This window comes from Pecten maximus, chromosome 2 (genome assembly GCF_902652985.1).
Source record: "Pecten maximus chromosome 2, xPecMax1.1, whole genome shotgun sequence".
Classification (NCBI taxonomy): Eukaryota; Metazoa; Mollusca; class Bivalvia; order Pectinida; family Pectinidae; genus Pecten; species Pecten maximus.
Genome location: NC_047016.1, coordinates 42,412,642 through 42,426,201, shown reverse-complemented (window position 1 = coordinate 42,426,201; position 13,560 = coordinate 42,412,642). Strand labels below are relative to the sequence as shown.

General features: G+C 37.0%; 2 protein-coding genes across 2 annotated transcripts in view; both read right to left on the bottom strand.

The window, feature by feature from the left end:
- LOC117322142 (divergent protein kinase domain 1B-like) overlaps positions 1-638 on the bottom strand; it is a 29,359-nt gene extending 28,721 nt beyond the window's left edge. The window contains exon 1 of the mRNA XM_033876908.1: positions 551-638. The gene's annotated coding sequence lies outside the window, so the exon portion shown is untranslated. The remainder of the gene's footprint in view (positions 1-550) is intronic.
- Positions 639-8,971: 8,333 nt separating this feature from the next.
- LOC117322141 (surfeit locus protein 2-like) lies at positions 8,972-13,469 on the bottom strand. Its single transcript, XM_033876907.1, has 6 exons — positions 13,186-13,469; positions 12,023-12,180; positions 11,378-11,481; positions 10,692-10,835; positions 9,983-10,224; positions 8,972-9,443 (listed from the first exon to the last, which is right to left on the bottom strand). Exons 1-6 carry the CDS (start codon positions 13,285-13,287, stop codon positions 9,405-9,407), a joined length of 789 nt encoding a protein of 262 aa, XP_033732798.1. The 5' UTR covers positions 13,288-13,469; the 3' UTR covers positions 8,972-9,404.
- Between the last annotated feature and the right edge of the window lie 91 nt (positions 13,470-13,560).

Here is a 13,560-nt window from a genome sequence, read left to right as displayed (position 1 = left end):
ATAAGAAATCACCAGATCACTGGTACCAATGCAAGCACCGGATATATTGAGATTGATAATGTCAAACCTAAAATCCATAAGTTGTTCAATCAATGTATACGTACATTTATATACAAACGTGATTACCAAAACAATATTTACAGCTCACTATAGACCTTTAAACACGTGTGATATCAGCTGCCAGACGACGTCAATATTGTCAGAAACTGCGGGCAAATAATGCACTGTGGGAAAATAATGTAGTTAATGGATTGCACCATTTTCCCACGTTTTGTCTGTAAATACTGCAGTCATTAGCGCTAGCTGGATTGCAGGAACATGGGGATATGTAATACAGTTTATCTGTTATGCAGCAAACATGCAAATGTGTTTAATTAATGCAAACATTGATCTCCAGTACACGTCTCTGATTACGACTCCATCTGAAATGGCCGTCTGCTAGGCCAACATGTACAGTATCAGCCTAACGAATCGTTTTAAGTCTGGAATCAGCCACATGTTGTCTCCCTTAGAAACAAAACTAATGTGTTTTATACTGTGGTATACCTACTTCGGTTATAGAAATAAATGGATGCAGCGATGCATTTCACACTTTACGACGAGATATAGACAGGCTCTCCATGTTTTGATCATTTTACCGGATACCAAGAGAAGATAACTCTAAATAATGATGATACTAATTACAGTCCGGTAGATCCCGGTAATACCCGTGAGTGTCCGGTACCGCCTGGGAAGACATCTGGGACCATATGCAGTACTTAAAGCTATAAAATGAAAAATACAAAATTGACAGAGTTAAGTTTTTTTTATGTTAGTGATATCGCAACACATCACTGAAGATCAATAAGAATATGTATCATATCCTTTTTAGCTACAATATTGCATCGTCGGATACCAACGGTTGGTTGCACAACGTTAATGCTACGCTACAGTTGGGTTACTTTTGACAGGCTGTCGCAATATCCACCAATGTAATCAGGTGGAATAAGACTTCATATACGTATAGGAGTACAGTTGGGTTAGCGAAGCGTATAATGCAATCAACCGTGGGTATCCGACGATGCAATATTAATATTGTAAATACCAATATTGAGACCAATATAGTTTACTTCATTCAAGTTATTTGTACCGACGGATACAAAAACAAGCTAAGAGGCACATATATGGACTTTTTTTGGCCCCGCCCGTCAGCCCCTAGGGGTCAGTCAGGGCATACAATATACCACCAAACTGTCATCCCATACTGATATTAATTCTGACCGAATTTTATTTTCAACGGCATTTCACTAAATTATCCTAAAAAATATAATTTCTCTAAACTATTGTTAATTTTACCCCTTCCCAGAGGTAAATGGGGGACTCTAGATTAAAGAAATTCACAAGTTTGGTAAAGCACCATTCCATCTTTATATAAGTACATGTGAATGTATATTGTATTTGATGTTTGAGGCTAGTCAATTTTATCCATTTTGGCTCCTCCCATCAGCCCCTGGAGGTCAGCCAGGCCACTATAGTACATACCATCAAACAGCCATCCAATACTGATAATTCTACATGTACCTAAGTTTGAATTATTTCCAATGGAAAATCAGCAAAATTTATTGATGGGAGTGGGAAAGGATTTGTAGCAAATATATTAGCGTGGAGATGACGTCGTCCGTTAGATTAATATGGCGACCCACAAATTCAGATCAATATGTTGTTGTTTTGTTGATTTATGCATATAAACGTTTTACATATTTTACAATTGTACAATATATACATTAACACATTTCTAGGATTCTACAATATTTAAGTAAGCAAATAAAACAGTTCTTTTCCATTTTTCAAACTACACATTTTGTAATATAGATACCATTTGCAGTAGATCTACATGTACTATAGTTGTAGGTGTACTAAAGGGAAAATGAAACACAATGAGATATTTCCCGCTTTACGGGAAATAAACAGGTGTTGTAGAATGTATTAATGATGTAATTATCAGATAAGAAACCACACTATCGTCTGTGAAAGTTTTATCCATGGACCTCTCCCCGATAGAACATGTATAGGACGAGTTGGACAGATGGATAAGACGAAGGCCGAACACTCGTATCAACGTTGCTCATCAGTTGACGTTGTCGTAGTCTGAGGTTGAGGAATGAAACCGTATACCAATGAGGGTCAAACGTATACGTTTGTACATGGAAGGATTTCGCCAGTAATTTGCTTTTATGTATTTTACTCTCAGAATAGGATAATTTTTGCATCTCAAAATAAAATGATACCGGTACAACTGGTACGAAACCGATAAAGGTTTGGTTTGGTTTGGTTTATTTTGTTTAACGTCCTATTAACAGCTAAGGTAGGGACGCACTCGGTATGAACTACACAAATACTGTCACTACATAGTAATGTTCAGTTTATATAACAAAAGTTATAAACCACGCATTTATTTACCTTCCACATACTGCTTTGTGGTACAGATTATATCACTGGGAGAGAACTTAGGCATTTCATTATCAATCGAAACTTCATTTTGGGGTGATACCAAGAGATGTAAAAGACAGTGACAAAGTAAAGAGCAAAACATGAATGAATATCTCTTTAATGACGCTACATGTACTTTTTCCACAGTGTGTTCATTGTACTCGATAGACTGTCAGATTTGCATGGGGTTTTTGAGGTCAGGATGCCTTTCGTTTCAACCTCAATTTGCAATGAATATTCAGAAATGAATCTTGTTTCCATTCTATAAACACAATATATTGCATCATTGCGCATGGAAGCTGTTGTTAGTTAACTATTTCTAGTTGTCAAGAGGATCGAGAACAAAATATACTTGCATGCGCATGTACAACTCTTCCTTGACTCAAATACTGATTGTTCGGACTTAAGATTGTGCAAGTGCACAAACAGTATCCTAGAATGTTGTTGTAACAATACGTGTACACCATCTCCCTTACATTAATGTAAAACTCTTACTGACTTTCGTGAAGTGTTGGATTCATTGAACCCATTTGTGACAGCAATGTATATTTCTTTTTTAACTCTTCAATTTGGAGTAAATAAAGAAATAATAATAATAATAATACTTGTTGCTAAGCGTTGCTAAGCTGCTTAGCAATTGGTGAAGGAGGAGTTGATAAATCTCTCTCGTAATATTTATATTTTGTGTGAAATCTTGGATTACCACGATGGACAGCAGGTTGTTCCTGACGTATGTGGCAACGCTGAGTGTCTTGCACCAATTTCCTGCTCTCTACCTGTACTTCACGTGGTAAGTTTGAACACTTTTTATATATTTTTTTTTTTTCATCGGTTTCAAATGCATATCACGGTATACTCAAGTTAACGTCTATTATGGCGTTTCTGGCGTTTTCAAATTCAAATTCAAATTCATTTTATTCTCTTTTTACATACTGACATGATGTATAGAGAAAAACATTTTTGAATATCGTTGTGTTATAAAAATCGTCTTAACTTTGTAATTTTGTGTGTGTAGTGTGGAGCCCGAACCAGGATATGTCACAGCAATGTTGTATTATCTTACGGGAACAGAGGCTGAGAGAATCTGTCCATTAACAGCGGATCTAATATGGGCAAGTATCGAATGAGATAAATCTTATAAATGAAAGTTAAAATGGAACAGGCTACAGTTAAAAAAAAAACGTATGCATTTCAAAATTCCGTTTCTCCTGTGAAAACGCTGTTCTGTAACCTTCTGTGTGTCCTTATGACCGTCATCGATTAGAGAGAGAGAGAGAGAGAGAGAGAGAGAGAGAGAGAGAGAGGTTATTCGTTTGATTGAGCGTTATGTACTTTCAGTCATTTGTTCCAATATTCCAGGAATGGAGAGCCCGTACCGTAAGTACAATGGATTGCAGTCGTCTTCCATAGCATTCGCTTTAATTCAATTCAGCAGAGAAATTACGTCTGTTTGGACGGAACCCTTGTATTCCAAAGATTGTTTTGACATACAATATGCTAGTACAGGTCCTTCACGCTGTACCCATTGCGGAACTGTCCCATTGCCAAATAAAAAGAAGAACTTTGTGGAAGCCTTCTAAATCTCGCAAAAGGGACAAAGCTAACTTTGTTGATTCGCGTTTAGATATTCTCGCTGCCACTCCGGAAATGCCCCGTGGCCATGCTAAGTAAAAAGGTTATTGTGGAAGTCTGGAAACCATCTGGTCTAGCAAGGACAAAATCAAACGTGGAGAGGTCAAAGATCATGCTTTTGTTAAGTGATGGCTAGGTATGTATAAGTGATGGCTAGGTATGTATAAGTTATGGCTAGGTATGTATAAGTGATGGCTAGGTATGTATAAGTGATGGCTAGGTATGTATAAGTGATGGCTAGGTATGTATAAGTTATGGCTAGGTATGTATAAGTGATGGCTAGGTATGTATAAGTTATGGCTAGGTATGTATAAGTGATGGCTAGGTATGTATAAGTGATGGCTAGGTTTGTATAAGTTATGGCTAGGTATGTATAAGTTTTGGCTAGGTATGTATAAGTTATGGCTAGGTATGTATAAGTTATGGCTAGGTATGTATAAGTTATGGCTAGGTATGTATAAGTGATGGCTAGGTATGTATAAGTGATGGCTAGGTATGTATAAGTGATGGCTAGGTATGTATAAGTTATGGCTAGGTATGTATAAGTGATGGCTAGGTATGTATAAGTGATGGCTAGGTATGTATAAGTTATGGCTAGGTATGTATAAGTTATGGCTAGGTATGTATAAGTGATGGCTAGGTATGTATAAGTTATGGCTAGGTATGTATAAGTTATGGCTAGGTATGTATAAGTTATGGCTAGGTATGTATAAGTTATAGCTAGGTATGTATAAGTTATAGCTAGGTGTGTATAAGTGATGGCTAGGTATGTATAATTGATGGCTAGGTATGTATAAGTTATAGCTAGGTATGTATAAGTGATGGCTAGGTATGTATAAGTGATGGCTAGGTATGTATAAGTTATGGCTAGGTATGTATAAGTGATGGCTAGGTATGTATAAGTTATGGCTAGGTATGTATAAGTTATGGCTAGGTATGTATAAGTGATGGCTAGGTATGTATAAGTTATGGCTAGGTATGTATAAGTGGTGATGATGATGATGATGATGATGATTATGATGATGATGATGATGATGATGATGATGATGTTACGTTAAACGGTGCATAGTAATTGGTAAGTTCGTATGACGATTTCCTTTCTATGCAGAATGCAAAGACGCACATGAACAGGTTGGGGTGAGTGAAGGAAAAGGGACAAAAGAAGCAATTCGCACGCTGATTAAATGTTTTACATGGAATTTGGTCAATTGGCAATGTCGTCGAATTGACTCCGCCTGCCATACCGACACGTGTTAATGCAAACGTCCAAGCGTTATTGATGAAGAAACGGCTAGAACGGTAAAACAAAGATGAAAGATGGATAAAACGCAAACCATCCTAAACTCATCGGGTATTGTCTCCGAAATAGAAACGATTCAAGGGTTATTGTAAATTCCTTCAGGAGTTCAGGATGCAGCGCGGATAGCCTTTACAAAATATAGAGGCCATGTACGATAGATTTTCTACGGGATGCGGTTATTTTATTTACTTGAAATCTAGGTAAAAATATTGGTATTGTATATAGATGTACAGCAGCCGGAAAATATGTTGACGTGCGATATTTTATGTGAAAATACTTGGTTAACCTTTTTTCCATTACAGATCAAGAATACCGATTATAGTCGATGGTTTTGGAAGTTGTGAGAATGACGTCATCAGTGTTTGTGATAATGGCATGTGGATCAGGCCATCGGGTCGTCGGGTCCGACCACGTGGGTTTTCTCCGGGTATTCCGGTTTCCTCCCACACTGACCCCTCGCGCAATTTCAGCCGTTTTTTATAACAATTGATTTCGTGTTTGTTGTACTGGTCACTTTTACATTTTGTAGCCAGACCATCATTGTTGCATTGATAATTAAAAACACATGGCCATTGACCGCTTGAGTTGTGTTGATAAATACATACAGCCTTAAGTCTTTTGAAGGTATCAAAAGTCAAAGCTTTTCACAGCAAGGTAACATGCAGCCTTAACTGAAATAATGATGATACATTTAGCAGATAATGTTCAGAGAAGTGACAATTGTAGTATACTACCATACCAGTCTGTCTGTGTTTGTTCAAACATGACAAGTGGCCTATCGATACCTTTTTTTTCTCTCTCTTTTTTTTCTTTCTTCAGAATTCAGAGAATGGAACATCTATGTCATTTTCCATACGACGCTTTGCTAAAGTTAAACTATTCGATTAACTTTGAATTTCATGTTGATATGTAGTAAGAGTTGGGGCTAGTGTTTTCCCAATAAATATAATAACCGGATGCAGGCGCCTTTGAGCAAACCAATGTTTTTATAAAGGACGATCGGTTATTTCAGAAGTTGGGATATATGTTTGGTTTGGTTTATTTTGTTTAACGTCCTAATAACAGCTAAGGTCATTTAAGGACGGCCTCCTGTGCGTGCAACATGCATGCGTGTGGTGAGTGCGTATGTGTGTTTTGGGAGGCTGCGGTATGTTCGTGTTAAGTCTCCTTGTGATAGGCCGGAACTTTTGCCGATTTATAGTGCTACCTCACTGAAGCATACTGCCGAAGACTAGCTAGACCAGTTGCAGATATTTTGTTGTAAAGTTTTTTCTATGGTACAGTACATACAGGAGGTGCACTGCTGGTGAAATTTTGCTAGTTAACCGCCATTATAAACTCGTCAAATGTTACAAAATTGTCTGCCCTATTGCCAGTCGCAACATGCTGCATTCCACTTGACCTTGTTTCGCAGTGTTGACTTTAACACCTAAATCTGATTTCATGCTTATATCTGATTGGTTGACGGATTTCGTTGCTCAAATCTGACTGGTCGACAGATTTCGTTGCTTAAATCTGATTGGGCGACATTTGATGGCTTGACAGATTTCGTTCCTTAAATCTGACTGGGCAAAATTCGATTGCTTCACAGATTTTGTTGCTTAAATCTGATTGGCTGAATATGACTGGTTGATTTTTGTTCGTTGCGTTAAACGCAATGGCTGAAATCGATTAATGGAAATTTTCCCTTCAAAAATTTAACATTTCGAATACACGTATTTCTTTGTAAAAGTATTAAAGAAAGATTGTAATTTGAAATCATTTTTTCTAAAAGATTGAATTTTGAAAGAAAATTGGTTTAAAAGGATAGGATGTATTTTGAAACTAAAATTTTGTTAAAGATTGCATTCTGATACTAAAATTTTTCAAATGGTCATATTTGGAACCATTTTTTTTTCGGATAAGAAAAAGAGGTCAAAAGTTTGTATTTTTCAATTGAAATCTCGCTTTTGTTGTAAAAACGTTGATTCTGTATTGTATTTGTCCTCATTTTATCCTAATTTATCAATTATCTATTGTGTTAATGTTTGTACATATTGTTCATTGATGCTGAGAAATTGCAATAGATGGCAACACTTCCCTAGTAACCACCCTACCCCCTCTGAATCATGTCTAGTCATACAAGAATTCCATGGAAGTAGATGTATTGCCTGCGTAGCAAGTTAGGAGATGAATTTTAAACAAGCAAGCACTTCCTGTAAGAAAGCAATGAATCAAGTTTGTGTTTGATTGGCCCAAGGAACCTCAAGTTATTGCAAGCAAACCTATTTTCTATTTATAGTAACAATGACCTTTGACATTTGAACCTGAAAAGCAATCTAAGCAGACGCTTTTGGTAAGGAAGCACTATATGAAGTTTGAGCCTGATTGGCAAAGGAAAACTTGAGTTATCACATAGAAACAAATTTTCTATTTATAATAATAATGACCTTTGATGTTTGAACCTGAAAAGCAATCTAAGCAGACGCTTTTGGTAAGGAAACACTGTATGAATGTTTGAGCCTGACTGGCAAAGGAAAACTTGGGTTTTCACATGGAAACATTTTTTTTATATATAGTAACAGTGACCTTGACCTTTGATCTTCAAACCTGAAAAGCAAGCCTAAGCAAGCACTTTTGGTAAAGAAGCACTGCATGAAGTTTGAGTTTGATTGGCCCAAGGGAACTCAAGTTATTGCAAGGAAACCATTGTGCGGACGATGACGCCAACACCGCCGAAGCCGACATAGTGATACCTATATGTCGCCTTTTTCTGGCGACACAAAAAGGAAGCTAAAAATTGCCATTTCCCTACATAAACTTAAGGAAATTTTCCCCCTTCCCCTGAGGGAAACGCGAGACCACCGGACCGTGAACTTCATAATTTTGATTCTACCATAACTGTGTCTTGAGAATAAGCTTATAGATATTTCAATTAGTCTGTCAATTTGACTCATTTCAGCCTCTCCCATCAGCCCCTGGGAGTCAGTCAGGGCCAATATGTGTATACTGACATACTCCCACTGATAATTCCAACCAGATTGGAAATATTTCCAGTGGCAAATCAACTCATGATGCTTAACAAGAGACCCAAAGGGCCTGAATCACTCACATAGCAAGTTAGGAATAATGTTGACGTTTTCATGTTAATGTTGTTTCAGGTAAAAGTATTTTCAACAATATTTCTGATAGAGATGATATGATTCACTGATGCAATGGTGAATCATGATGTAGTGTTTTGTGTTGATGCATTGAAATGCCAAAAATTACCTCTGTTGGTTTTTTTTTTTGTTAAATCAAGCATAACCAATGCAAAACTCAGTACATGAAGCAATGTGAAGGGTGATGCACAGCATATTGTTGATCCTGTGTGTGATGTGAAGCATATTGTTGATCCTGTGTGTGATGTGAAGCATATTGATGATCCTGTGTGTGATGTGAAGCATGTTATTGATCCTGTGTAGTATACATAGTGTACATAGTCACATATTTCATAATGGTGACCTTGAAAATTTTGGCCCTGACCTTCAGCCCCTGAGTAAAATATTCATTAAACCACCTTTCAAGCATATCCAATATAAATCCATTACATGCTGTTTTGAAACTTTAATAAACAACCTTCAAACCCTTTCATCTATGAAGTATTTATTTGTGTTCAGAATGAATGGATCTTATAATATAATTTCAATCTTATATTCCAATCAAGGCTAAATTGAACAATATAATTTGACCCATTTTGGCTCCAGCCATTAGATCACTTAATTAAACTTTTATACTGTTGTGTCTTCCTTGTTGGAATTAAACTTTTCAGAGGGTGAAGATAACAACTTCAACATGTCATCAGGAAATGTTTCCACTCCCACTCTGTCAGTATATATTTAGTGTTATTGTTCCCCAACCAAGCGTGAGCAGCTCCACAACACTTGTCCTCATATCCTCTGACGTGAAGGGATAAAACACTGACATCTGATGATAAAATTGTAATGATACAAGCTATTTTGTATTTCTTCTGTTGTTTTCACCATCATTTCTTTTTTTTTATCTGTTTCTTTGGAGTTTTTTCCTGAAATTAAAATCACATCTCTCCTGATGATGTATCTCATTTAAATATCAATTGATAAACAAAGATTTGTACAATTTTTTTTTTTTTTTTTTGGTGACAAGAGGCCCAGAGGACCAGAATCATTCACCTAGTTATTTCAGTAATCATGGCAAAATGTAGGTAATACACTGTACATAATATATTACAAATATTTTCCTACTTTTTCAATTGGCTCTCCTCACACTGGTCCAAACCAAATGTGTATCACATACTGTCATTCTTAAAGAAGAAGGTTTTTTTTGCTATATTTCCACTTGGGGGGGGGGGGGGGGCCTCTCACCAGGCCAGATGAGTTGCAAATAAAAACTCCCAAAATTCAAAGTAGCTGCCTGTCAAAACAAGACTTGCTGTATTCAGATGTGCTTGAAAGTCATTCAAAGCTTCAACATGAGAATTGGCCATTGTTGGATTGTCTTATTTCAAAATGGTCTGAAAATATATTACCTCGAAAACTTTGATGGAAAACAAATGCCACTTCTGATTGAAAAGTAATTAATTACCTTTTTTAATTTCCTTTTGTTTGATTCTGTCTTCACTGAGACATCCAATTTCTCTGATGTAACTCCAGGTCCTTCCTCTAAACTTTCAAATTCAAAATCAGAATCAGACTGGGGGTCATTGGAGACTCTGCCATTCTTCTTCATATGATTGTTATCTACGTCCTGGCCAGAATCGTCCATGTCCTCTTCATCACCATTATCATCATCATCATCATCATCATCATCATCCTTGAAATCTGCAGCTGTTACAAGAGGTGAAATATTAAACAAGAGGCCCATAGGTATTAACAGTAATCTGACAATAAGGACATTAGTACTAGCTTGTATAGTAATACCTACTAGCAGTTAAGTAGTACTGAGAACAAATGGGATTTTTCATGTGAATCTGGACCAGTTGGAAAAATAACGATGGATATGAAAATCTTAGAACCATTACTGACAAATGTCAACTTAATCCAATAGGTGGAATTTTTTTTATTAATCAAAAGATTTGGTTAAAATGGCCATAGTGGCCAAAGACCCTAGTAATGAATAAAGAGAATGTAGTAAATGTGTTCTTCAAAATGGTTACATTTACCCGAGTAGGCATTATAAAACCTACCTGTATGGTCACTGTTATCATACATTTACCTGACTAGTGGTCATAACACCTACCTGTCTGGTCACTGCGGTCATACATATTAACCTGACTTGGAGTTATAACACGTACCTGGGTACAGGTCACTAAGACTGTCTGTTTCACTCTCCTCATCATCTGAATCAGCCTCGTCTGGATGAGAAATGGAGTCCTCCTCCAGTTTTCTCTTGCCTGTCAGAGGCTTGAACACCTCACCTGTCCTCTGGCATTCCTCCCCTGTAAACAGTTACATTCTGATACCGTACTTATCATACTTTGAATATGAACAAGAGGCCAATGGACTTAATTAGGCTTAGAACTTGTGTAGTATACATACAAAGTACTGAGAACAATTGTGCAATACAGTATTGTACCAAGAAATAACAACACAGGGTCAGGGGTATCATTGAATCCTTCCTAGAAGATTTCTATAAATCCCATTGATAGAATGCAGGGAGAAATAATAACACAAGTTTTAACTAAATCCCACTGGTGGAACTTGAGTAGAAGTTTAAAATCGTACACAATGATGGAGAAAATAGGATGGCTACATATGATCTTGACCCCTCAGATCAGATGACTATGCAGAACAATGAAAACTAGTGACATGTCAGAAAGGGCCTGTATCAGTTAACCTGAGAATAGTGTAAGTTACATAAACATACCATAAAAGTTATAATGAAATTATCTGTGAGAGGGAGAGACAAATATCTCATAAAGGGAGGTTCTAATTAACACTGGGAAATAGGACACTTCACACTGACACAGTGCTCACTTACATCGTCTGAATGCTTTGAGGAACCGTCTACCCTCTACATGGCTCTTGATGTGGTTTGGTAAATTGTTCAGATGTCTTAAAGTCAGCAAACAAAACAACTGATGTCTGCAAAATAATAAATACAACTTCTTTTATCTTATAGTAAAATTTATGCTTTTTAATCAGAATATAAACTTAAAGGAGGCTGACCTTCCCCTAGAGCCAAATGTATACATAGAATCATTTTTAAACATATTAATTAGTTTATCAATAAGTCAGCATTTCCAATGATCAAGATGACAGACATCTTTGATTTCAGACCAACCCGAAAAGTAACAACACTGAATGTAGGTCATTGACTTACATTTGAACAAACCTGGTAGCCTCTCACTCCAGCATGCTTCAAGCCCAATATCAGGTTTCTAATTAGGCCTCTTAATGTTATTGAGAAGAAGTTTAAATGGTAAAAGCTGACAGATAACGGATTGACAAATGATGGATGCCACACCACAGCATAGGCTCACTTGCCCTTTGGGCAGGTGAGGTAAAAAATGTTTACAGACAATTGCAAGCCACAAAACAATGGGAGATTTGAAAAGCCAACCGTCTGATATGATGGTGGGCTAAAAATAGGTGATCCAAAACATAAGCCAGGTGCATCACTTACTTCCTGCCCCTCTTTGTACTAGGGATTATGTGTTGTTTGTACTTTTCATAGTCATAGTTTTGTTGAGCTATCAGCCTCTGAAACTTTTTACCACTGATGTAGCTGCTGACAGTCTCATAGGTACATGGCATCTCATGACCGCTCAGCTCACATCGAATCTGAAACAGTGTGTCAGGAATGGCGGTATATTAATGTGCTACATGAACAAGGTTATGGTATATAATGATGTGGTTATAGAGTAATAAGACATCCATAGGGCCTGTATCACTCACCTGGACATTATTAATTGATCAACAAGACCTTGACCTTTGACTGTGACCTTTGGTGAGTATACATAGGCTCCTTGTTTGATTCCGACTGACTTATATAAAATTTAGCATGAAAGGCCGTTCATGTCAAAAATGAGATACATTTAACGTTTTAGCTCTTAATGTATTAAGCATAACATTTAACACACATACAGTTTTAATGCATTAAGATTTAACACTTTACCATTTAACGCGTAAATATAAGTTTTAATGCGTTAACGTGTCAAATCTTAACATTTTAATGTTTTCTTGGAATTTTAACGAGTTAAATATGTTGCTTAGCTTGCATTTAATGTGATAAACAGCTTCATCCATTTAACGCGTTAAAAGTCGTAGCTTTTGTAGCAGGAGGGTTTTAAGTGTAAATACTGTAGATAGTTATATGGTCGCCTTAAGCTTCTAGCTTCGGGCAAGGGGGGAATTTCTCTTTAGCTCAGTCGGTAGAGCGGCGGACCAGTAAGCCCAGCGTCGCGGGTTCGATCCTGGCTGGCTGGCTGCACACTACTATTCTTTGAAATTTACACTTTTGTTGCGCGTTAAAATGACTAAAATAATTAACAGACCAATCAAATTCCTGTCCGACACTAATCTAGTAGTATACCACAGGAGTCATTCGACGAGTGCCACAGGAGTTTGACGTTATGTGTGATTTTCAAAGTTTTGTTTTATATTATGATTGAAAGAAAGTCAAACTCCTGTGATTCACAGAGTGTCTAGAGACTAGTAACATTTACTAGAGAGACTTAGACCACAGTACTAGTGGGTATGATAAGTTTATAACAATATGTCACACTCGTCTGATTTGCGACATTAAAATAAACCAAGTATTGCTTGTTGATATAACCAAACATGTACCTTTTCACGTCCCTTTTGTAGCGTAAACGTTGGATATTTTTCCAATATACCCTGTAACTCTTTTGACAACAACTCCACGTGCAGCTCTCCTGTCGCAGTCATATTGGAACGGTAAGACGATTATTTACAGGATCGGCCAGGATCCACTAGGAACTCATTCTGATCTATCTGACCCTTTGTTTCAGGTCAGACTGGATTGCCTGCCGTAATTTCCCCACTCTCTGCTTGGTTTCGTTTCGAAAATACAAGTCTAAACGGGCAACTCTGCCGGAGAGTAGAGACTTGGGAGGGAACCAGTCTAATTTATGCCCAATCCTGAAAACTGTCAAACCCGTATTGATTACGATTATGATTCAGAGTTATCTTTCCTGAATT